Below are 26,158 nucleotides of genomic sequence, written 5' to 3' on the forward strand. Positions count from 1 at the left end.
GGCCCCTTTTTACTTTTAAAATGGCACGGGCTAGCTAATTTTTGGATTGATAATTAAAAAATAGCCAGCATTTATAAAATTATTGAAAAATAGCCATTATTTTACTGCAACACGGAAAGTTCTAACATAATATACTATAGATTTGAAAACTTTTATATGAACTTCCAGCATATATGTTGTAACTCCAGTACATTATGATATTCCAGCATGTTATGCTAGAAGTTCACATGTAAAAAATTCAAACTCCAGCATATTATGCTGGAATATTTTTCGGGATTTTAAATAGTGTTTTTGTTGAGATTTATCTTTACATGAAAAGTGCTTAAATTTCGATTATTTTTGAAATTGTGGCTATTTGCTTGTAAATATGGCTATTTTTGAGTTTCACCCCACCTCTGTAAAAGGCCCATTCTACAAGCCCAACCAACTTCTTTCCTTATTCCTAATAATCCCAAGTTGCTAACAACTGGTGCTCCCCAGTTCCAGGAACTAGTGTGAAAAAAATGGAGAAAATGGGAGTATTGATGACATGTCCAATGTTTTCCTACTTAGAAGAACAACTCAACAAACGTTTCAACCTCTTCAGATTCTGGTTAACTCCTAACAAAGCCGAGTTCTTGACTCAGAACGGCGACTCAGTCCGAGCAGTCGTAGGAAACGCATTTTTCGGTGCTGATTCGGAGCTCATAGACGCATTGCCAAACTTGGAAATTGTATCAACTTACAGTGTAGGTTTAGATAAGATTGATTTGGGGAAATGTAAAGAAAGAGGGATTAGAGTAACTAATACTCCCGATGTGCTCACGGATGACGTGGCCGATACAGCTATTGGACTGGCATTAACGACTTTGAGGAAAATTTGTGTTGCTGATGGCTTTGTGAGACGCGGGTTATGGAAAAATCGCGATTTTGAGCTGACAACTAAGGTTCCTTCTTTTTCTCAGAGTTTAACTTTTTAAATTTATCTTATCCCCGAATAAATTTGACATATATGATTTGTATGACAAAAAAGGTTAGTAGTTTACTTATGATGAATTTGTCTAAATGTTAAAGGAGGCTTTGTTGGAAAACTAATTCAAATTTGTAGTAGAAACCTTAGTTGTTTAGGATTTAATTTATTTAATTCATGTCTAAATAGGATTTGTAGTGAGAATTAATATAGGAATATGCTTTCATGTTTCTAGTTGACATATGTTTCATACTATTATTAATAGGGGTTTACTAGCTTATTTTATGTGTGCAGGAAATAAAGACTTGTAGAGATCTTTTAGAGATTTCTAATAAAATATTATTCCTTCGGGCTTGAATGTAGCAAAACAAATATTGAAAATTTATATAATTGACCTTAACTAGTTCGGGTTGAGGCCTGGACCGGTGCACTATGCTTCTGCTCTATGCGGGATTCGGGAAGAGCCGAACCACAAGGGTCTATTGTATGCACCTTGCCCTGCCTTTCTTCAAGAGGTTGTTTCCCGGCTCGAACCCGTGACATCCTCTAAAGAAATCAAAGAAATGAAATGACACAATAAGTTAAGTGAAATCCTCTAGAACGAGGGAAAAGGGCAAATTTAGTAGGCGTTTGGACATGAATACCATTTTTTTTTTCAAATTTTGAATTTCACTAAAATTTAAATTGAAGATGAAGTTGTGTTTGGTTATAATTTTTGCAACATACCATGAAACATGATTTATACCCCACAACTTGTAAAAACTATTAAAACCACCCCAATTTGATTATCCTACTTGAAATAAACAATCAAAATGCTATTGTTTAACTGTTATCATATTCTGCTTTACTGCAATACACAGAAGATGCAAAATCAATATCACATTTTCTAATTCTACTAACACACAGAAAATGTGCAAAAGCAGTCATAACCACATATTTCTCATAAGTCATAACCATATAATCAAACTTTCAGTAGGCAGAGTTCAAGTATCAACTAGGATTGATGTTTCACCATCAGTCGCCAAAGATGTATCTGCCAAAGATGAAAAACTGATGGGGTCATTTAATAAATTTTAAAAATATAAGGTAAATTTATAAAATTAAAAACTAACAAATTATCATTTTCAATTGAAAAACTCGTGAGAACCATTTTTTCAAACTTGAAAATGGATTTTCAAGTGAAAAAGGAAAAATTAGTAAGAATGGGATAACCAAACATTATTTTCAAAAAAAAAAAAAATTTGAAAAAAAAGAAAAAGGTTGTATGTGCCAACATGCTCTTAATTTATCTAGAAGGGAGAGCAGTGGCTTTACAAGACACAAACGACAAGGTTCATGTGAGAAAAACGAGAAGAATTAAATTGCAATTAAAATAACTAATTCAATATCTAATGTACAAAGATCCAGATATTAATCCAATTCCTCAAAGTTGAGTTTCATTGGACGAACAGTTGAAGTTGGGGTCACGTTGCGCCATCATTTGAAACTCAAATTTCTTTAAAGCGCGTGGCTTCATAACACCTTGCTTCGCATCGCTTCATCACTTTAAGTGAAGAAATAATGGCTTTTAATAACACTGGTAGAGAGTGACAAGAATTCGGGCAAATAAGGAAAATGAACTTGCTGGAATAGACGGTTGTGAGTGCTGCATATCTCTCATTGAAATATATTCACTATGTTTGAACAGTTATAATCTTATCCTTCATCTAGAATTGAACATGGTTATGAATTATTATTACTGAACACGGTTACACTCTCTGTCACAAAGATAAAGCCCATGATGAATCAGCTTCCCCTTTTTTTTGTTATAACTGAGATAATACTAAAACACCTTGGTAAACTTCATAACAGATTCAGAAAATGATCCATAAAGATTCAATATCCAATCCTAACTGGACTCAGTAAACAAAAGTCTATAGAACTCAACATGGGGAAAGACCCCCCCAATATATGTTCAACATAGCTTAAATATGGCAGTATTTGGACTCAGACATCACAATTTAGCCGGGTAAATGGGCTGCTGTGTAAAATGTTAAGTTACTTCACAATCAACTAAGTTAAAGATTAATCTTTTTGCCATGTACAGATATATAAAAAACTGCTCGGCAAATTGTTGGTCAAGTAACTTACTTGGCTCGTGGAAGTTTGAACTTTGGCAATTCTTTTTGGACAGACACCATATACATTAGTAATGTGCTTTCCCTTATTTGGGACCGTGCTTTCTGGTAATTCTTTGTTGATAGTTGATTTTATGGTTGAGTCTAAATGAAGAATGCCAATTCTGGACTTTCATTAGTTTTGTTTATGTTATCACTATTATGTCTAGATTTTGGAAATTGGAAATTCTACTCTGGATTGTAAAGTCTTATGTCTCCCATTTCAAATTTCATGGAATGAGAAGCCTCAGCTTCATGAATTAGCACCATGAATCATGAACGAATATTATAGGTACTTTTCATATATCGCTTTGATCAAGACATAGAAGACCACCTTGCTGATTATTCATTTGGCTGAGTCTAGAAGAATCACAAAATGAATTATAACAGGCTAAGTTGCTGTGCGGACCTAGAGATCGGATCCTTCGAAGTGTAAATTCTAAGATTTGGGGATACGAATCCTAATATGGATACGGGTGCAGGAATCCGGCTAAAAATAATTCAAAAAATTAAAAGTATCTCTAAATTATGAGAAATTTTTTAGGATATTTATGTATAGCTTGTAAAGTATGGATTTGTTTTCCATTCTCAAGTTGTAGATAAGTAAAGGAGTGATTTTCTCGATAAGGTATGCTATTTTCTTCCAATTTATCCTAGTTTTGGTTCTAATTTGGGGAATCAAATTGTATCTTGTTTCGAATTTTTCTGTCCGTCGTGGTCAAAGTACTCAAAATCATTTGACCAGAACAGGTAGGGATCCCATACCCACACCCATACTAGTGTCGTGTCGATACGGGTGCGGCACCTAAACTGCCATGTGGGAGCAACATAGATAACAGGAGTGCTAGTACTTATAGGAGTTTCTTTGCAGCTTTTATGATGTCTGCTGAGTCTTGAAATAGTATGGATATATCATCTCAAGGCCTCAAAGTATGTCAAACGGTACAACATAATGCACTTCCATCAGACCTGTATCTTTCTTTCTTTCTTTTTTTTCCTTCTTTTTCATGAGAACATTTAAATGCTAAATTCTTCTTTTTGTTTGATTTTTTGTTTTAAATTTAAACGAATGATCACTGCTCTTTTTTTCAGTTCAGTGGTAAATTGGTTGGCATAATTGGATTGGGCAGAATTGGTTCAGCAATAGCAAAGAGAGCTGAAGCTTTTGGATGCCCCATTAGCTACCATTCCAGATCAAAGAAACCAAACATAAACTACAAATACTACTCTAATGTCGTCGATTTGGCTGAAAATTCTGAAATCCTTATTGTTGCATGCGCTTTGACTGAAGAAACACGGCACATTGTCAATCGAAAAGTGCTTAATGCATTAGGTCCAAAGGGCATCTTAATCAACATAGGACGAGGTGCACATGTAGATGAATCTGAACTTGTAGCTGCACTGATTGAAGGTCGTATTGGTGGGGCTGGTCTTGATGTTTATCAGACGGAACCAGATGTTCCTGAACGATTATTCGGACTTGAGAATGTTGTTCTATTGTCCCATGCTGCAAGTGATACAGTAGAAACTTGCACAGCCATGGCCGACCTTGTTGTTGCAAACTTGGAAGCTCATTTTCTTCACAAACCATTGTTGACTCCTGTGCTCTGAACATGTGCATTCATCAGTGCTTAGCATGACTTTAATATCCTTGAATACATTGAGCATTTCCAAGATTCTGAAATTGTATTCATTTCTATTTGGTGATGAAAAACTACAATGCTTGCATCTGTAGAAAAACCTTATGATTGACTATGGGATATATTTAGCAATTTTATCTAAATTCATGGCCTGCTAGCTTTGGTCATTTTTCTGAATGTACATTGTTGTCTTTGAAACTGAGGTGTCACTATATCACAATTACATTTTACCAATCTGAATGAGCATCAAACAATTCAATTGCCCCCCCACAATCTCATCACAATCCCTCATATTTCAGACCAGTCCACTTCATGTAAATGAGACATTCTTGGTAGACAGAGGTAGTATTGAGCAGAACAACACCAATCATTCCATTAATCTACTCATGGATACATGACTAACTAAAAACTACAGTTTCTTGGAGCATACACGGCTTTTAGTGATCTGGGAAAGATAGTATGTACATAGTCCTCACCTCTACCTAGAGAATGTAAAGAAATTATTTCCAGTAGACCTTCAGCTCAGGGTGGCCAGAAAAAGAGAAGGAAGAAAATCCAGTTTAAGCAGGGCAGTCTTCTCATTCATGTAAACTTCTTGGTTTTCTCAATTACCTAGATCTCCACATCTTGCATTCAGAAGTAGTAAAAAAGAAAACATATTGAAGTCAAAGAGGGAAAGGGGGGTTATGAACAAGAGAATGACCTAACTAAAAGTAACTACATCTCCTCATTTTCTTCCTTCCTTGAGTAGCCAAATAACCCCTATCGAGGAGAAGATGGAGGAGAAGATGCTCCTTTGAAGATGAGAAAATTAAGAGTCTCCAAGGTGAAATAGATAAATGTTCCTTTAGTATGAGTAAAGAAACACCCAAAGTTTGATCCCACCACACATTGCCATCCACCTCCATATTTCTTGTCAAATTCCTGCATATAAAGCACAAAAACCTCAGGAAAAATTGTACTTTTTTTCATGAAAAAGATTGTAAATTTCAACCCCACATGTGCTGGAATCAAGAAGGGGTAAATGGGTGTCAAAAGCACAGGTTTTTACACTACCAAGTCATCCAAATGTGAGATTTGTAAAAAAAGCTCGGTACACTAAGCTTCAGCTATGCGGGAGGTCCAGGAAAGGGTTGGACCATAAAGGTCTATTATACAAAGTCTTGCCCTGCATTTCTGTAAGAGGTTGTTTCCTGGCTCGAATCAGGTGACCAGGTCACATAGCGACAACTTTACCAGTTACAATAAGACTCTGTGGAACGTGAGATTTGTACTATTGAAAATATAAAATAACACTTGTAATTTTGAAAATAAGACAGGCTATCTGTAAAGGTGACTAAGGATGTATATAACTTATACTCTTTGTAAAAGAAAGTGATTGTGGTTTACCTTTTTAATGTGAGCAGCAATGGATTTACAGTCTAAAACATCATAAACATCAAGAGCTTGAGAAGCACAGGCCATGGCTTGGATCTGCATCTTCACTGGCATATCTGTATCTTCAATCAGAGCTTTGCCTTCTAACATGGTGTTTGCTACTACTACCTACACTCTCAAATCTCAGCTGGGTTAGGGCATTTAACTTTATGAGCTAGCCTTACTTTAGGGGTAAAAACCCACAAAGGAAAGAAGCTCCCCTGCTCTTTTTTTTTTTTTTTTAAGCTTTTTCCAAAAAATAGAAAAAATTGGTCATCCCAATCTGTTTTTGAATGCAACTTTCCAAACGTAAAGGAGACATTTGAAAAGCAGTCATGTGGTGGCACATAGTCCAACTTCAGTGTCGTGTTCCTCCTCACTTTAAGGACTATTTTAACTTTATTCTATTGTTTGATTCTTCTCTTTCTACGTCATTCCATACCGTGGATTACGATGTTGAGGATAAACTTGGTGAGGCCTAAAATATTCCATGTTTTTCATCTATTTTGGCTTTTCAAATCATTTTTGCTACCCAATTTTTACGAGCACTTGCGACTCAAGAGGTAAAGGTTTATCTACGCACATGTTTACACCAAATTAATTATCTTTCACTTGATTATACTTTAATTTTACCTTTTATAATTAAATTACTTAATTTTGATATCCAGGTCCGCTTGGTGTTAGTCCCTTGACAAGGTCCCCCGACAGATGTAAGTTGTGACAAGGATTTTCATGATGGCTTTGGCACAACCTAAAATATTAGGCAACATCGTGAACGAGCAGCTCGGCATGACAGACTATGCAGGGTCAACAAACGCAACTTGACGAAGGCTAGGCGCATTTCACATGGACGTGAGAGTTAGCATGACAATGGCAAGGCAAAGCTGGGGCCAAGGCATGACAAAGCAATGGCAAGGCAAGGCAAGGCAAGATGTAGACAAGCGTAAGACAAGACCATGGCATGGCACGACAAATACAAGGCAGTGGCATGTGCACAAAGGCATACAAGTGACTGGTAAGGCTTCTGGGCAACTTGGCACGACGGATGGATGTCAAGAAAGGCCCAAGACTTGGAATGCAAGTCTTGGGCGCAACTCATGAGCAAAACAGGCGCAAGTGTGCAGTGCACATGGGGCGGGGCGGTTGGGCGGTTATTTTGCTGAAAAACTGCTTTGTAGTCATGATTGGCACGTTTTGTAGCATGTTTTTTTGATTGGTTTAGATTTACCCATCAGTTGGGGCTTGTCAACCGCATTGTTTAGATGCTGCCAAGTGTAATTGGGGCAGGCTGCACTGTAAAGACATGCAAAAGGCGAATCCCAAAGATAGAACTTAGTCTTGTGGCAAAATTGTTAGCCAAAAACGTGTAAGTGTATTCCTAAGGGTTGGAAATCATTTTGGGGTGAAAACTAGGGTGTTCTTTGTTCTAGGCCATAAGGTCGCCTTTCTTGTGTTCTTGTATTCACATATTAATATAAGTTCGGAAAAAATTCCTATAAATTCGTGTGTGCATTTTACTTTTTTTTTTAAAGCTAAATGTATTGGAATGAATATATCATTTGGTTTCGTATAGGAAAAAAAAGGTGTGTGCATTTTACTTACTTTGCTACCTAAATATATTTTTAGTTCCAAATGTCCATAAAAATATTTTAAGTGTTGGAAGGCTGTCGCACGAAGGTGAACCTCGGGCAGATTTTGACGGACAGAAATCACCCGCGTGACAACAGGCTCAACTGTTTCCTATTCCCGTCATTTTTCATTATTGAGGAATTGAAATCGTGGGGGAAAAAGGAATGAAAATCAGCCATCTGAGGTTACTTGTCTGAAGCTACTACAATTCAATTTTGTCTACTTTTCTTTTATTCTTTTTTGGACTTGGTTTTCATATATTGATAACTTAGAAAAGATACAACCTATTACCACAAAATTTACATGGTGCATATAACGTAAAAAACATGCCATTAACGACAAAATATATGCACGTTTCTAATATCATAATATGTTCAATGAACTTGAATATGAGAATATTTCATAGGATATTTTATATATCATAGTACTTGGTTGTGTGATAATTATAAACCTTGTTAGGTACAGAAAATAATTACATAAACGTGTTGTTCGTAGGCCAACTCTCTTCTATGAACCTCCTCTTGTACATTATTAATAACCAATTCAATAACAAACTTCTCTCTTCTTTTGTCTCTCTTCAAATCTCAAATGATAGTTATTGACTGATATTTGAGTATGCATTTCAGTAGTTGACTGTGAAACCACCATTAATATTGGCTCTAAGGCTCTAAGGTTGAGAGGATAACCAAAATTTAAAATAAATGCAGTCTCAACACAGCTATCTGCAATGTCTATCCCTCTCAAGGAAATGACCATTGTGTTACTTGAGAGCCAATGAACAAAAACAGAGAAAAGGTAGAAATATGGATGTTGACTTGAGGTCATATGATTCATATGGTCCCCTAGACCCAAATCATCTTATTCCTTTAGATTGTAAGAAAAGAAAATGATAATGAGGCATGAATGCAGAGGCGGAGGTACGATTCTAGAACATGGGTGTTGTATAGGTCTAAATTTGGCGACTTGGCTGTAACAGATAACCAAGACAAAGGACGGGGTCGACCATGATATAACAACTCAAGGTTGCTCTCAAGACGATTGATGCCAAAGACGGGCAGCCGAGATGAGGAAACAACGGTAGCATAGGTTCAAATATGGACACAAGGAATATTCATTTGGATATTCCTTGCTTTGTACTTTTTTGAATTTTTGGGAAATGTCTCTTATAAATAGGAAGAGATAGAGAACAAAAAGTTTCTTCACTTTTCATGAGAAAGAACACTTTGTAAAAGGTTGACCTGAGAGAATATACTAAAGTTGTCTCATTCATTGATTACATTATTCGAGCATATATTTTGGGTTTTATATTCACAAGATCCAAAGATTCCTCAAACTCCTCTTATTTCCCTTCTTTCCATGTTGTTGTCAGGGGAAGGAGCTTTCTGAATCTTACAATTATTGGGTAGTAACTTCCTTTTTTTATGCTAGTAGCATTTATTCACATTCATTGTATATTTATATTGCTACATTTATGAGCATTTAATCAGCTCAAGCATATTAGCTAATGTCATTCATCTTGTCTGCATCATCTAATATTTGATCTAGGTTTTATTATCCTTAACTAAAATTCACCCCTCTTCTCATCATAAATTGGATTAATCAAAAGGCTAAATACTTTTTGGTCAAACAATTTGGCGCCATACGTGGGGAGTTTTTTAGTTAAAATTTTAGTTTCTTCTAGATCATAAAAAGAGGTATGCCCCCACTCTTATCCGCTCACAATTTTTTTGTTTCTCCTTCAGAAGTAGTGTACGCACTAGAGAAGCTTGGCACGAAGGTGAAGTGGACACAAAAAATAAAGTCCGGCCCCAGTACCCGAAAGTCGAAAGTCCTTTGTGAATTCCACCAGGAGCGGGGTCACAAAATCGAGGACTGCATAGCCCTGCGGCAATAAGTGGTTAACATGATGAACCAAGGACACCTAAAGGAGTTAATGAGTGACCGAGGACGAGCCAACTTTGGCCGCGGATGGGAACAACACCAGGGGCCTCCAAAGACGCCCTCTCCTGCCCGCACCATTCAAATGATCATCTGTGGAGGCAACGAAGCAACAGTCAACCACATAAAATTTGCCACCACACACAAGCTGAAGCGGCCAAACACTCACGATCGGTATGATGACCTCGAAGAAAGTATCATCTTCAATAAGTCGGATACCAACGGTTTGATTTTTTCTCACTCCGATGCCCTTGTCATTACCTTACGTTTTTGAGATACTGATGTTAAAAGAATAATGGTAGACGACGGAAGCGGCCCGTGTATTATCCATCCTCGAGTACTCGCACAAATGCGACTCGAGGACAAGATAGTACCACGTTGCATAACACTAACTGGTTTTAACAATGCAGTCGAACGGACCTCAGTAAAAATAACACTACCCGTCCTGGCCGGAGGCATCACCTTAGAAACGACGTTCCATGTCATGAACCAGGACACAACTTACAACGCAATCATAGGGCGACCGTGGATACACGCCATGAGGGCTATTCCGTCTAGTCTGTACCAAGTAATCAAATTCCCTACCCCGTGGGGAATATCCAGCATCCGAGGCGAACAATGCACAACCCAGGAATGCTATCGCGTCGCCCAAGATTGCACATTCACTCAACAACTAAAAGGAATAAGCTCAGAAGCATAGCAATTAACGAAGTCAGGGCCAAACCCAACGATCGCAAAGACGTTATTAAGGACCCCGACATCGTGGAGGCCGCAGGATTGACAATAGAAGATCTCGACCCCGTCCAACTGGATAGTAGCGACAGCAACAAAAAAGGCCTATATAGGCCATATGCTCTCCGAGCCAGGTAAATTTCATGAATTTTTAGCCGATAATGCCGATCTGTTTGCTTTTTCCCATGTAGATATGCCAGGGATTCCGAAAGACGTTGCCACACACAAATTGAACGTCGATCCATTCTGCCCCCAGTACGACAAGCGAGAAGAAAATTCAACGCCGCAATCAACGAGGCCGTCAGCGAGAAAGTGGATAAACTACTCACTAACGGCTCCATCCGAGAATCAAAGTATCCTCAATGGGTCGCCAATGTAGTCATGGTCAAAAAGAAAAACGGGAAATGGCGAATGTGCGTGGATTTCACGGACCTAAACAAGGCCTGCCCAAAGGACTCCTTTCCTCTGCCTAATATCGATCAGCTCATTGACGCAACGGCATGACACGAGTTGTTGAGTTTCTTGGACGCCTACTCAGGCTACAACCAAATCCTCACGGAGGAAGAGGACCAAGAGAAGACCACTTTCATCACCCACCAAGGAACATACTGTTATCGAGTCATGCCATTTGGCTTGAAGAACGCAGAGGCGACTTATCAAAGATTGGTGACCAAATGTTGAAGAGCCAGCTCGGCAAAACTATGGAAGTTTACATAGACGATATGTTGGTCAAATCAAAAAGGAAGGAGGATCACATCGACCACCTAAAAGAAGCCTTCGAAATACTGAAGCAGTACGGTATAAAACTGAACCCCGAAAAATGTGCCTTCGGCATAACTTCAAGCAAGTTTCTCAGGTTCTTGGTACCACAAAGAGGCATCGAGGTCAATCCCGACCAAATCAAGGGCATTGAAGGAATATCCGAAGTGTTAACCAGCAAGAAACAGGTGTGAAAATTGACGGGTCGCATAACTGCCCTGTCAAGGTTCATCTCGTGATCCTCCGACAGATGCCACAAGTTCTTCAACGTGCTCAAAAAGGACAACGGGCTCCAGTCGAATGCAAAATGCATCGAGGCCTTGAGAGAACTAAAATCGTTCTTATCATCTCCCCCGTTACTCGCCAAAGTAGAACCCGATGAGCGCCTCCTTATATACTCGGCTGGATCAGAAGTCACGGTAAGCGCAGTATTGGTCTGCGAGGATAAAGTTACGCAATCCCCGATCTTTTACATTAGCAAATCTCTCGTCGATGCCGAAACGAGGTACCCTCATCTCGAAAAGTTGGCATTGGCATTGGTCGTAGCTTCACGAAAGCTTAGACCCTATTTTTAATGCCACCCCATATCGATAGTAACAACCTTCCCCTTGAGAGGTATCTTGCATAAACCCGAACTGTCAGGGAGATTGGCCAAATGGGCCATAGAATTGAGCGAGCATGATATAACGTATCAGCCGCGAACAGCAATAAAGTCACAGGTACTCGCTGACTTCGTCGCCGATTTCATTGCCAAAGTAATAACCGAGGTCGAAAAGGAAATTTCACGGACCTCATCTGATCTGCCCAATCTATGGGTCCTATACACCGATGGCGCATCCAACACTTCAGGATCTGGACTGGGACTCGTACTCGAGGTCCCAACAGGCGAAGTCATTCGCCAGTCCATACGGTGCCCTAATATGACTAACAATGAGGCCGAGTATGAGGCCGTAATTGCAGGATTGAAACTAGCTCTCAAATACGAAGCACGCCGAGTCATCCTTAGATGCGACTCGCAACTTGTTGTCAACCAAGTCACGGGGACTTTCCAAATCAAAGAGCAGAGGCTACAATGGTACTAGGCAGAAATTCATAAATTGCTACCGGAATTTGATGAATGTCGACTTGACCAAATACCTCGAGCACAAAACATCGAAGCAGACGGCCTCGCCAAATTAGGAGCGGTCACCAAGAATATCACAAAGGAAAATGTGGTCACCCTCATGCATTCATCAATAGACCAACTCGAGGTACACTCTGTAAATTTGACTTGGGACTGGCGCAACCGTATTATAACATATTTGTAGGAAGGAACACTCCCAGCGGACAAAAAGAAGCCAAAAAGCTTCGAATGCAGGCGGCCAGATATAGCCTCATAAATCACGAGTTATACAAAAGGACATTTAGGGTCCCCTTAGGGAAATGCCTAGGGCCGAATCAAACAAGGCGCGTACTCAAAGAAGTACACGAAGGCCACTACGGTTCCCATACCGGCAATCGGGCCCTCGTCAGGTGCCTCATTCGTGCTGGATATTATTGGCCCATAATGAAAAAGGAAGTCGCTGACTATATCAATAAATGCGAACAGTGCCAGAGATATGCCCCTATGATACACCAAGCGGGCGAGCACCTCCATTCTGTTACATCTTCATGGTCGTTCATCAAATGGGGAATGGACATCGTTGGACCCCTCCCAGCAGGGCGAGGTAATGTACATTTTCTTTTAGTTTTAACTGACTATTTCTCCAAATGGGTAGAAGCAGGTGTGTTCACTCAAATACGCGAACAAGAAGTTATCACATTCATATGGAGAAACATCATATGTCGTTTCGGCATCCCCAAAGAAATCAATTGCGACAATGGACCCCAGTTCACCGGAAAGAAGACCGTCGAGTTCTTAAAAAAATGGCACATCAAGCGAATACTCTCCATGCCATATCACCCGGCAGGCCGAATCCTCCAACAAAATAATACTGAATATCTTGAAGATGCCAAGGGACTATGGCCGGAATTACTCCCAGAGGTACTATGGGCATACCGCACCATGCCGAAATCAAGCACAGGAGAAACTCCATACTCACTAGTCTACGGGACTGATGCCATAATACCGGTTGAGGTCGGCGAACCTAGTCCGAGATACTCCAACGAAAGTGGGCCGAGCAATGACGAAAACAGAAAACAGGACCTCGACGAAGTGGAGGAGCGAAGGGACATGGCTTACGTAAGAATGGTAGCCCAAAAGCAACAAGCAGAACGGTACTACAACAAAAAAGCTAAAGTACGACCACTCAAAGTCGGAGACTATGTACTTAAGGCTAAACACAAGCAAACAAAGATTCAAATGAAGGCAAACTAGGAACCAATTGGGAAGGGCCATATAAGATCACGACAGCAGCAAACAAGGGATCTTTTCAACTAGAAACTATGGAGGGAAAACTACTACAAAACAATTGGAACGCCGTCCATCTCAAATACTTCAACTTTTGAAAACAAACGCCCCCCCCCCTCCCCCCATAACACTCTTTTTCCCTCATCCGAGTTTTGTCCCAATTGGGTTTTCTCGGAGAGGTTTTTAACGAGGCGATAAAGGGGACGTCTCGAAGTTCAAGTATAGTTTATTGCCCCACCTGCCGCTATATCTCCAGGCCGTACGATGAAGGGACTGGATATATGGAAACTTCTCCAATATATGTATGAAACGAAGAACACTTGTAATATTCTCCAATGAATGAAATAAAGCAACATTTTTTACTCTCCACCAAGATATTCTCCAATGAATGAAATAAAGAAGCATCTTTACTCTCCATCAAGTCTCCACACTCCACATTTGACCTCGTTCGAATCATTTTACATTCGACCTCGCTCAAATTATCTCACTTTCGACCTTGTTCGAATTATTTTACTTTCGACCTCGCTCGAATCACTCCACATTCGACCTCGTTCGAATCATTTTACATTCAACCTCGCTCGAATTATCACACATTCGACCTCGTTAGAATTATTTCACATTCGACCTCATTCGAATCGTTTTACATTCGACCTTGCTCGAATTATCACAGATTTGACCTCGTTCGAATTATTTTACATTCGACCTCGCTCGAATGACTTTACATTCGACCTCGTTCGAATCGTTTTACATTCGCTCGAATTATCACTCATTCGACCTCGCTCGAATTATCACACATTCGGCCTCGCTTGAAATTACTTTAAGATCTACGATCAAGTACGCCAAAACACTACACAAGCGACCGAAAAAGTCAGAGACTTCACCACATAGCAAACACAAAAAATATATATAGCGACAATCCCAAAACACGTAGCAAAAAGGTAATCATTCCATTACAATTGTCATGTTACAATACTTTTTACAAAGGGCCCAGAGACGCCCTCACAGAAATGGCTAGACAAAACAAAATAAGTACAACGGCTTTACGCCGCGTCATCCCCATCAGCGTACTCATCATTATACCAAGAATCGAAGGCGAGCATGTCCGCATCATCATCAACATCATCCCCGCCAGGCGTACCGGGGCATAACCACAAGCTTCGTGGGCCGCACGTGCTTTAACATGGACGCCCTCGTGTTCTGCCTCGGAAACTCTCCCGTCAGCCTTCAAGGACTTGTACACATCAAGTTGAGCCTCGGCGTGAACCCACATCTCATACAACTCGCATGGCACGACGGGGTCGATAGAAGTATGAGACGTAGATGGCTGCGACTGACGTCGCACTTCCTTAGCCTTCAAAGCAACAACCTTTTCATTCAATCCGGACAACTCCGCCTCCAGATCCTGAATCCGCTCTTCCAACCTCGCCACCTTAAGCGCCGACGTCTCCACCTCATTATCCCGCTCAGACCTACAAACACAAAGGGCATCATTTAAGGCTGATGCTTCAGACAAGGCGACCATTCTATCTTTTTCGGCATGGTTCAATTCCTCGACCTTGATGCTCAACTCGCCCCTCAGAGTGACGGCCTTCGTTTCCCTCCGCCCAAGCTCAGCAGTTAAGGAAGCCACTCGTGCTTGAATGTCGGCATACTCGGCCATCATCCCCTTGCTCACTTCGAGCTCATCGTCCTTGGCCTTAAGAGCCGCCTCAAGCTCGCTGCATCGACCTATGGATTTCATTAGCTCATCATCCCGCTCCTTTAGCTCCTCAACTTTCCTCACCAACTCCTCCTCAATCTGTTTGAGCCCATCTTGAAACAGCTAAAACTCGCTATCTTGTTTAAAGACGTCGGCCAGCGTTAGGTGCTTAGTAAGGTACTCTTTGTACTTGAAAGTCACCTTCTTAAAAAGGGCCGTCCTCCGTTCCTCCCGCCGGTCACGCTCGATCCCCATGATAAGAGTCTGACATGCGAAAGAAAGAAGTCAGCATAAGCAGATTACGCAAGCGAGGCAAATCCTAAACATAAAAAAAAGGGTAGGGGTACTTACTCGCAAAGCAACGCCAGAGATACTCAATGACAGCTCTGCATTGCTCATCGTCTGCACCGCTGTGTTCTCAGAAGCCGCACACAAGGGGACAAAGGACGACGCCTCACGCTCAAAGTTAGCCAAAAGTTCATAACCCACGGAAATGATTATGTACCTGTTAGGACCCTCCGTTCTCACCTCTATGCGAGTGTTCCTATCCAAGAAAGCCCGTATCTCTTCGAGGTCCATGTCTGAACCAGAGACGTCGTCCCCCGCAGGTACCGCTCTATCTCCTCCGACCGCCGATGACGCACCACCTTCAGCGGTCCGTACAGGCTCCCCGCCTTCATGTACCCCCTCGGCTCTAGAAGACCTCCCCTCTATAATAGCATCTGCCATAAAGACGGCCCCTGCGCCTGGCACACGTGCAGGCGCCGCTTCCTGAGCAATGATTTTCTTCGGTTCAATACCAGTGATGGCGGCCTTCCCAAGTTCCACTCTTCGCCTCTTCCTTGACGGCGACTCCTCTTCGTTAGACGATTCATCTATGAGATGGTAGACAGGCCGGGAAGAGATCTCATCCCGTGCAGCAACATTCTGAGGGAGGGGGGATACCTCGTTGACAGAGCTTGAGTACGACCTCCACGGACAGACTAAGCCAAAGTAAATTACATCCCTGCCGATGCAATAGCCTGGCGAAATGCCGGAATTGGAGCTTTCTTTTTGGAACCCATCGACCTGGCACCATAAGGAGGTCTTATCAACAAACAATAGAAGGCCGAAGCAAAAGTAACACTTACTAGATGGGACCTTCAGTCCAAAGCATTTGTAGAAAACCGCCCAATCAGGAATACCTGCTATGTGAGGCAACACGCGAGCCACCCAGTCTTCAATACCGAAGACAGGGGAGGGTGCACGCCTCTCAGCTGAAAAAACAAAGAAGCCACAAATGAGCGGAAAGCGAAAGGACGAAAGAAGACAACAAGCGTATGCCAAAAACACTTAGGATTATGGTTCCGCTGCTCGGGAAACCCAGTCGGGTCCGCCACCAAGTGCTCGCTTTTGATAAAGAAGTACTTGTGCCGATACTTTCGATTCGTCATGTCGTCCATTCCGACTATCAGCCCTCTGGTCCCACGATGCTGCAGGTGTATCATGGTACCTCTATAAAAACTTGGTGAAAATAAGTGCAATAGGTGGCGGACATAGACCTCGCAACTAGCCAATTCCGTATACTTCGTCAGCATCAGAAAAGCTTTATACAAATACGGAGACAGTTGTGCCGGGCAGACGTTATAAAATTGGCAAAATTCTTCCGCCAGCGGAAGAAGTGGGAGAGTATAGCCAATTAAGAAAGGGTAGACATAGAAGGCACAATACCCCGGTTGATGGACCTCCACGATGTCACCACCAGCCAGAACTATCTCGACGTGGGAAGGGATACGATATGTAGACCGAAGCTCAGCTATATGAGACGGTCCAGTCTCGAAAATCACCTGAGCGGGAGCAGGAGTAGGTTCCTTGAGAAAATCGTTTCTAGACAAGGGGTTTCTAGGGACTATCTCCTCCACAATAGGAAAACTCTCATCCTCTTCAGCCATGAGATCCTCACCACCGGAAGGAGGGACCACCGATAACGGAGTGGCATCAGAAATTTCATCGTGAATGCGAAGGGTTTGCGACATTTCGACGATAAAAGGTATGTTACTAAACCTGAAGAAGAAGGTAACAACTAGGTAAGGATATGAGATATGGAATCGTGAAAGCAAAGTCAAGAGCAGACACTGGCAAAGAAGATCAAAGGAGAATAGTGTTCATGCAGGAGAAGGGAGGGTGAAAACTTCTGAAAAACGAAACCCCCATCTATTTATAGGGCTGGGTGGCGCGAGAATCGAAGCAAAGGATTGTCAATGTCACTAGAACCGAAGTGACATGGCACGCAGACGCTGTCTCGGGAAGATGCGTAATGACGACGCGCGTGGCTATGACGTCACCCCATGGTAGCCACGCCAATCACGACTCCACTAGTCGCGCCATTCTCTCCATCTTGGTCGACCCTGCTTATTCAACAACCAAATTCCTCTGAAACAAAGGCAAATCAGGTCCGCTTATTGAAGGCGTGCAGGACCACGACCTCAACAAGCGGAGAGATTAACTGTATAGGTCTAAATTTGGCGACTCGGCAGTAACGGATAAGCAAGACAAAGGACGGGGTCGATCATGATATAACAACTGAAGGTTGCTCTCAAGACGATTAATGCCAAAGACGGGCAGCCGAGATGAGGAAACAACGGTAGCATAGGTTCATATATGGACACAAGGAATATTCCTTGCTTTGTACTTTTTAGGATTTTTGGGAAATGTCCCTTACAAATAGGAAGAGATAGAGAACAAAAAGTTTCTTCACTTTTCATGAGAAAGAACACTTTGTAAAAGGTTGACCTGAGCGAATATACTAAAGTTGTCTCATTTATTGATTACATTACTCGAGCATACATTTTGGGTTTTATATTCACAAGATCCAAAGATTCCTCAAACTCCTCTTATTTCCCTTCTTTCTATGCTGTTGTTAGGGGAAGGAGCTTTCTGAATCTTACAATTATTGGGTAGTAACTTCCTTTTATTATGCTAGTAGCATTTATTCACATTCATTGTATATTTATGTTGCTGCATTTATGAGCATTTAATCAGCTCAAGCATATTAGCTAACGTCGTTCATCTTGTCTGCAACATCTAATATTTGATCTAGATTTTATTATTCTTAACTAAGATTCACCCTCTTCTCATCATAAATTGGATTAATCAAAAGGCTAAATACTTTTTGGTCAAACAGGTGTACCACTAAAAAACCGAGAAAAAAAGTACTAAGTAGAAAACGATCCATGTTCCTTTGGATAAATAACTCAGCGCTCAATCATGTACACAATTCAACCTTTTTGGAGCATGAAGGGCAAAAGATAATATTAGATCAATTTTACAAAATATACATACAGAATACCTAATTTGGCGAAAAAACTACGGGCTCACATGCACCGTAAAAATGACCTAAGATTGCCTCTCTATGAATGTGGTCGATTTGAGATCTCAAGAAAGATGGAATGATGGCAATATTTGAAACAATCCGAATTGACTAATCTGGATTCACATTTAGGTAAATCCCACTAAGAAGGTAACGAGCTTCTTATTAAGAGATCAATTCCAACTAGATACCTCTGATACTTAATGGTGGCGGAATTCCTACCGTCCCGCTATATATCTTGAACATTGGTGGTAATTGGTAAATATTATACCATCATTAATAAAACACTTATATTTGTATTCAATATATGTGATCAACTAGTTGTTGATCATGGCATGCATTTACTCCTCGCACATGCTCGAAATATTAACTATGTAAACGTCGTTTCTTCTTAAAGTTTGTATTATTTTACACATATTAGATACTAATTAAAAGTGGGGTGAGGCATGATGAGAATTGTCTCATTTTCTTATGTGGTTGTTCAATTTCTTGACGAATTTGCATACAAATTACATTCTCAAGAATGGAAGACATTCTAGGAACCTTTTATCTTCATTTTGAGGAAATTAATTTAAATAAAATAAAAGGACAGCTCGGTGGACAAAGCACCCCGCATTCACACAGGGTTCGGGAAAGGGTCGCACCCCATATGGTGTGATGTAGGCAGCCTATCCTAATGAAGCATTAATAACTGATTCCATGGCTCGAACCCATAACTTACAGGTCAAAATGGAGACAGCTGTACTGCTGTTCCAACGCTCCCCCTCTCAAGGAAATTAATTTAAATCAAACATGTATTAGTTTGTAGGTAAGATATTGAAGGCTCATAGTGGCGAAGATAGAATTTTCACCAAAAGAATTCAACATCTAATATATACATGGTTTTTGTTATTATTGTTTTCTTTTGACAGCTTCCCTAGTTCACATATTTCCTTGTGCAGATAAAATTTCCAAAGAACTCTAGGGCAAAAGAGTTGCAGCATTTATCAACAAGATTGTGAAATCAGAGACGAACCATAGGAAAGTTTACGAGTGGCACGACAAGCTAGTTTGCTTGAAGAACTCAAACAGTAGAATTGTACTGCATAAAGAGTCAGAGATGATACAGTTCACCGGTTACAAATGTATGGATTTTATGATCAGATAATTTAGAGAGTTCCTTAAAGGCTTAGTTACCCAACTTGAAGTACTAAGCATACTGGCAAATATGCTTTTTTGATGTGAAAAATCATATAACTCCCAAGATCTGAAACCTAATATGAAAGGTTACAGGGTAGGGTGAGAAACTAGGACTCAATTGTCATCTCAAGACTACCTCATTGATAGTACTTACCCTCGCCCGGTGTTTACACAAAAATTAATACGAGAATACAACATCAGTAGACCATTGTTAAGTGATAATTGTGTATCTAAACGACAAATGGCTTGCATCTATTGATTTGGTATAACACTAAGTGTGGATAAATTTTTTTTAATCATATGTCAGTACCTGTTTCGAGGTGACCATGTTGCCATCCTTTGACAAGTGCCAAGGTAAAACAACTTTGAAACCATACTCCTGTTGACTACCAAAGATTTTTATCATCCAAATGTAACATATGTGAATCACCTAAAGTCAAAATCTGTTACAAGAAAACCAGAAAGAGACTGGTAATACAAAAGCTAACTTAAGGACTATATGCACAGATGTTATCAAACCCCATATACTGCCCTTCCTTGATCCTCCTAATCGTGTCTGCTATACCAAAGCCACCTGCACCCGAATACGTATAGACAATGAGATAAATAAAACCAGTGATTTGACTAGTTTGGGAATGAGTTGTACAGTGACAGTTTCAAATGGCTCAAAATATGTAAAGGAAATGAATAGAGAAGGAACTTGCCTAATGTGAGTGCACTGACAAAGATAGTGAAGGCCAAAACAAAGATAATCACAGATGCTCTACCAACTATACTTATTATTTTTCGTACAACATGCTGTCCAACCAAGGCAGCAACCGTGGCCACAGCAACAAAATACAGGGCTGCAAGATAGAGATAGAATAGAGCATCTAAGAAAATGGAAAAGGCAAAAAAAAAAAAAAAAAGGAGCAATAGGCTCCAAGTTTGTGATTGGTCAAGTGGAAACGACAAATACCAATGAAAGACTTCCGAGTTTTCCTTACCATATGGTACTGGAAAGCGCCTTAGCAGGTAATATTGAATGGCGGACATGGATGACGAGAATATCATCACAAAGGTAGCAGTGGCACTAGATACCTGCATTCACAAATTTCTATATGGTTTAGTTTGTCAATAACTTCCAAAAGCTCTTGAGAAAACTGAAATGGAAAATCGGAAAGTAATGGACTAAACAAGAGGTATCATAAGGAGAAATGAAGATGCACCTGGGGAGGAATCCCTAGCTCTAGAAACAACGGGCCCAAAATGAATCCTCCGCCAAGACCTAGCAGCCCACCAACTATACCAGCCAAAATGCCACAACAACAGTAAAGTATCAGCTGATGCACTTTCCAGGTTATTACTGCTTCGCCACTTGACATGACCACCCTTGTTCCCTTATACAAGCAAACTGCTTCATATGCAGAAGCTCCGACAGCAACAGGAACCTGAAAATTAGCAAAATATCCTCAAATAGGAGAGAAGCTTATACCTCCCTCATCGACCCAAAGCAGCAGCCCACGTTTGTGTAGTAATCATAACAAGGGCAGGTCATAACAATGATGTTCTAATTAAATTGTTTAACCACCAGATATTATCCTAATCACGAATTTGGTACCTCTAAACAGTAAATGCTGTTTCTACCGGCTTTCCTCATGAATTTTCACAGTAAACTATCTTTTGAATAGGTAAAAGGAATATACACATCTATAGTACAACAACAACAACATACCCAGTATTATCCCATACCGTGGGGTCTGGAGAGAGTAGTGTGTACGCAGACCTTACCCCTGCCTTGTCTATAGTCTTATTCAATATATTTAGCTACAGAGATAATTTAGTGCTAGATAAATCCAGATGCATAGTGCTAAGCTTACATGGTTTGCTAAGCTAAATGAATCAATTTGATAGAGTGGAATATTTTGTAGCTATTGGTTGGTAAGCTTGACATCAAATTATTTCTATCGTATGAGCAACTTGTTTTACTCCTTTTCTTTTGGTCTTTAGAATAACTGAAAAGTTCACTGTTTCCAGCTTCGAAATAGTCCAAGTAAATTCCATATCTACGATATGAACGTGAATAACAATTGGAGTAAACACAAAGATAATTCTTTTACATCTAAAGCAAAAAGTACCTGTAAGAGGTTTAGTATCCAATATGTCGTTGAACAAGTTGGTGTATAATTCTGCACCGAAAAAATGATAGCTTCTAATCAGAATGTAATAGTGCAGGAACATTCAGAAGGCAGTCCTGAAAATGTGAAGGCATTACAAACAGGCAAGCAATTTAAAGCAAACAACCTTGAAGAGATGCAGAAGCAGGAGAATAACCCACACGGCAAGAATTACGGCAAAATCCTTCCAATACACATTCTCAACAATAGAGACCTGTAGAAGCTCAGGAAGTCAGTATTCGAGTATAGCGTTCCTAAAAACTATTTTGATTTAGGTCTCCCATTTTGGCTACCATGAAGATTAAAATCATCATTATGTTATTCTAGAAACTAGAGGCATTTGTAATATAATGAATAAAATATGTGGACATAGGATAAAATGTTAAAGAAAAGTCACATCAAGCTCAAAATAACATGAGCTAATGTTTATGAAATTTTGGACATATGGTAAGGCGAATAGGGCCGCCGGGGTCATAAATCACCTCCGGTGTTTTATATCCGTCATTTCTAACTCTGACACCATTAGTTGGACCTCCAGGTAGAAGTTTGTATGTAGCATCTCCGGCACCAGCATCTGTTGCAGTTTCACAATACTACATATTACTAACTGGTCAAATATCTGTCTGGATATTTATATGATAAGAGTAGCGAATTGAGCAACTCACTGCTAGATGCCAAGCGTCTGGAGACCTCCTGGACGTAAAAGAAACACGAGTGAACAACTTATAAGAAAAAACACAATTCCTATTGTACATTAATCAGAAAGAAGGTCCAAGAGACAAACCTTTTTAATTATGGTTTCTTTTTTCCATGTCTCAACACCCTTGAAGAATGACTTGGTTGATGTAACTGCAAGTCCTTTAACCAATCAGAATAACTATTATCGACAATACGGGTAGAATCACAGCTGAATCATCATTACCTATGAAAAGAATGATCAACAAGACTGTAACCATCCAGTCAGCAAAAAGTGTGTTGAGAACAACTCCAATACTGATCCCTAGCAACAGCATTGGTTGTAAAAGAAGAGCTAGATCATAATCAATGATGGGCAGGTCAAGTGTTGGATGCCTTAGCTTGAGGTTGTAGTACACTGTTGCCCCTGCTGCACCAGTTATCATACCTGGCAAGAAACACGGAACGCTCAATGATAGCGTGGAGCATGGACCAAAGGATAAAGTGCAGCCCGGTGCACTAAGCTCCCACTATGCGCGGGGTCCGGGAAGGGCCAGACCACAAGGGTCCATCATGGACCAAAAGATGATGGTGAATTTTCTTCAGCATCACATAAATTGCAAGGATTCTTTCCCACTTTTTCCTATTTTGAATCACTGCTACAGGGCCACAACTAAGCCTTGTGCTAGCTTGAGTGAAACAAGAAGTATTAGCAAAGGTTGATACCAAAATCATCTAACGCGCACTTGGGAGTTATATTGCTCAAGAAGCCCCTCAAATTTAAAAAAATCAAATTTCATTCACTAATCAGTATAGAAACAAGAAACGATGATAGCATGGATATTAACCGGTACAGTTAGATTCTTACATTTTGATATTGCAGTTGATGTTTTCGGATCAAACCCAATGATCAAAGTAAGCATAGGAACAAAGATACCACCACCACCAACACCTCCTACACTCCCAAAAGCAGCAGCAAAGAATCCGATAACTGAACCAACAATTATTCTCCACCCAAATTCCAATTCCTGAAATACATCTCACACTTCAGCAATAACATCTACTACAAGGCATCAACATGTTTCCAAAAAACTCAAACAACGCCCTTTTCCCTAAGATATAGATGGTTTCGCCTTCAAGCTATATCCTTTCCGAAAAAGTTAGCCTCAACTTTATTATCCTTTAATTGCATTAACATGCTATGCCGCTGAAAATAGAAAACTTTTAAACTTTGAAATTGTTTACAGTGTTGAGGAAAGAAGAGGGAGGAAAGTACTCTGATATGGAAGTGAACTTACGGGCCAAAAATGATGGTAATGCATTTTACCCTTTTGTAACATAAGATTGAATAGCTTAACAAAGTAGCCTGATTCAAAGTCATCAGCTGTTCCATTTTTATCCAGAGAGCCTCTAATCCCAATTTGCTCAGCAGACGCGAAAAGGGCAAAAGCTAGAACAAGATAACCAATCACCCCAACTACATATCTTGTCAAAGCCTTCAACTTTAATCCAATTTCAGCCATCAATTGGTAAATCCCCTCTCTATTTTTGCTCCAAAAAACCACCACCCTTCTGAGGTAATCAAGATTAGAACATTCACAAGTCAGAAATCAAGATAATTACACTCACCCCACTTAAACATGTAAAGGCAGCAACTCTATGAACTATATATAATAAAAGAAGAAGAAGCTTCAGAAATCAAGTCTTCCAACTTTGATAAAGAGTACATTGACCAAGTAATGAAGCAATATATCAAGATTATTACACTTACCCCCAACTAAGTTGTAAAGGCAGCTAACTTTTATGAACTATATATTAAAAAAAAATAAAAAAGCAGTCTTCCAATCTGATACAGAGTATATTGACTAAGTAATAAACATCTAGAAAGGGCACAGTTGAAGCGAGAAATCAAGATCTTTGAACTTACCCAAGTAAATATGGACATCAACTCAATGGACTATATATTAGACAATAGAAGAAGCAACTTACAAATTCAGTGTCTTCCAATATTATGCAAGAAACTTATATTATTTGACAAAGTCAGAAACCTATAAAACAAGTTAAAACTTGAAGCAAGAAATCAAGATTATTACACTTACCCCACTTACATATGTAAAGGCAATAACTTTTGGACTTTAAATATTTTGAAAATGAAGCAGCAACTTTACAGCAGTACTAATTAAAAGCTGAGGCTGAAAAGCCTGCAGACAATGTTACTAATTATTAAGCTTTAAATTTTGGGTATGTTTAAAAAAGCTCCTTCTGTAGCTCTTTAATGGCTTTCTTTGGCTCTGACCTTTATTTAATATAGAAAATCTGCTACATGCTGTAGTTTTTAATTTGTTAAGAACTTAGCGGTACAGTCAATTAATGTTAAATTAAATGTTCAAACAGTGGAGATGTTGAACTTTTTCCCTACCCCCACAGGCTCAATTTCCCCTGCCCTCACAGGCTCAACCTCCCTCCCTCCCTCCCCCCCCNCCCCCAACAAAACACACACCTACCTCTCTTAAAAAGTCTGAACATCAGAGTATTATTAAAGTAAATGCGCCAAACGTGCTAAAAAAAATAAACAGTACACAACAGTACACTCCACGTTCCATCTTCATTTCAGCTAAGTGAGAATCTGTTTTAGCCTCTATTCGGTATTCCTTCCTCTCCATAATAAGTGGTTTTTAGGTATTTGGTACACCCTTAAGAAAATAAAAATATGTATTCATTAAATTACCCTCAATTAAAATTTGCATATTGTTACTTTGACACATTGATATATATAAATAAGGGAAAATTTTAAAAAAATAAAATTAATTTTTTTTATTATGTAGAAGGACATTTATTTTGGACCAAAATAAAAAGCCAAAAAGATCACTTATTATATACCGGAAAAAGTATTTACTACTAATTTTTTTTTCATTTTCTAAAACTGAACCTGAAACTTATATTATTCATTGCTCATGAGGAGTAACAATATGAGCTTCAATATTTTAACTTAAGTGAAATATTGTAATGTTATTTTTAGTGTATTTTAAGGGAACTTGTAATCTTTACTCACAAATCTTTTTTTACAGTAAAATTCATGTTTAAAACAGAACTTTAACTTAGATAATTTTTTGGGAAACTATCAGCTATGTCCATTTATAAGTAGCTCATTACAAAAATTTGCTAATTCATAAAATATTACTAATATTAGCCAATTAGCTATTTGTAACAAAAAAAGGTCAAATTTTTGCTTTCTTTTGAGTGGGTGTTATTAGAATAGATGGTTACATCTTAAGGAGCTTGAATATCAGTTTTGAGATGATTTGGTGAAGTTTTGAGGTGGTTTGAATTGAAAATTGAAAGTAAAAACTGAACATGAGAAAATTGATATGTGTACCACATTGTGCATCATTTGTGTATCACATATGTATTATAATTGTATCAATTGTGTATCACATGTATATCCATGTATACCTGTGTGTGAGATACATGCGTGATACATGTGTCACAGAA

At 39.6% G+C, this 26,158-nt stretch overlaps 3 protein-coding genes across 6 annotated transcripts; 1 reads left to right on the top strand and 2 right to left on the bottom strand.

Moving 5' to 3' along the window:
- On the top strand, positions 448-4,922 carry LOC109228824 (hydroxyphenylpyruvate reductase-like). Its single transcript, XM_019394052.1, has 2 exons — positions 448-926; positions 4,198-4,922. Exons 1-2 carry the CDS (start codon positions 504-506, stop codon positions 4,714-4,716), a joined length of 942 nt encoding a protein of 313 aa, XP_019249597.1. The 5' UTR covers positions 448-503; the 3' UTR covers positions 4,717-4,922.
- LOC109228825 (dynein light chain LC6, flagellar outer arm-like) lies at positions 5,094-6,498 on the bottom strand. Its single transcript, XM_019394053.1, has 2 exons — positions 6,135-6,498; positions 5,094-5,669 (listed from the first exon to the last, which is right to left on the bottom strand). The coding sequence occupies exons 1-2, from the start codon at positions 6,270-6,272 to the stop codon at positions 5,508-5,510; spliced, it is 300 nt and encodes a 99-aa protein (XP_019249598.1). The 5' UTR covers positions 6,273-6,498; the 3' UTR covers positions 5,094-5,507.
- On the bottom strand, positions 20,091-25,081 carry LOC109228826. 4 transcript variants are annotated; one of them, XM_019394057.1, is made up of 13 exons: positions 24,775-25,081; positions 23,965-24,238; positions 23,535-23,694; positions 22,914-23,114; positions 22,776-22,840; positions 22,657-22,684; positions 22,474-22,565; positions 22,119-22,205; positions 21,953-22,003; positions 21,044-21,265; positions 20,822-20,915; positions 20,540-20,680; positions 20,091-20,409 (listed from the first exon to the last, which is right to left on the bottom strand). In XM_019394057.1, the coding sequence occupies exons 2-13, from the start codon at positions 24,187-24,189 to the stop codon at positions 20,324-20,326; spliced, it is 1,452 nt and encodes a 483-aa protein (XP_019249602.1). In that variant the 5' UTR covers positions 24,190-24,238; positions 24,775-25,081; the 3' UTR covers positions 20,091-20,323. The 4 variants fall into 4 exon arrangements, with proteins under 4 accessions (XP_019249602.1, XP_019249599.1, XP_019249600.1 ...); XM_019394054.1 differs by having other exon boundaries at positions 24,766-25,081; XM_019394055.1 differs by lacking the exon at positions 24,775-25,081 and adding an exon at positions 24,656-24,757.

This window comes from Nicotiana attenuata, chromosome 7 (assembly GCF_001879085.1).
Source record: "Nicotiana attenuata strain UT chromosome 7, NIATTr2, whole genome shotgun sequence".
Lineage (NCBI taxonomy): Eukaryota > Viridiplantae > Streptophyta > Magnoliopsida > Solanales > Solanaceae > Nicotiana > Nicotiana attenuata.

Bases quoted from the DNA above. Each gene is read 5' to 3' on its own strand.
- LOC109228826 (XM_019394057.1), bottom strand. From the start codon at position 24,189: ATGGCTGAAATTGGATTAAAGTTGAAGGCTTTGACAAGATATGTAGTT. The intron at 20,916-21,043 runs GTGCATCTTCAT...TTGTGAATGCAG, and splicing joins AGCTAGGGATTCCTCCCCAG to GTATCTAGTGCCACTGCTAC. The intron at 20,681-20,821 runs GTAAGGAAAACT...TCTATCTTGCAG, and splicing joins GCGCTTTCCAGTACCATATG to CCCTGTATTTTGTTGCTGTG.
- LOC109228825 (XM_019394053.1), bottom strand. From the start codon at position 6,272: ATGTTAGAAGGCAAAGCTCTGATTGAAGATACAGATATGCCAGTGAAG. The intron at 5,670-6,134 runs GTAAACCACAAT...CTTTATATGCAG, and splicing joins TTGCTGCTCACATTAAAAAG to GAATTTGACAAGAAATATGG.
- LOC109228824 (XM_019394052.1), top strand. From the start codon at position 504: ATGGAGAAAATGGGAGTATTGATGACATGTCCAATGTTTTCCTACTTA. The intron at 927-4,197 runs GTTCCTTCTTTT...TCTTTTTTTCAG, and splicing joins ATTTTGAGCTGACAACTAAG to TTCAGTGGTAAATTGGTTGG.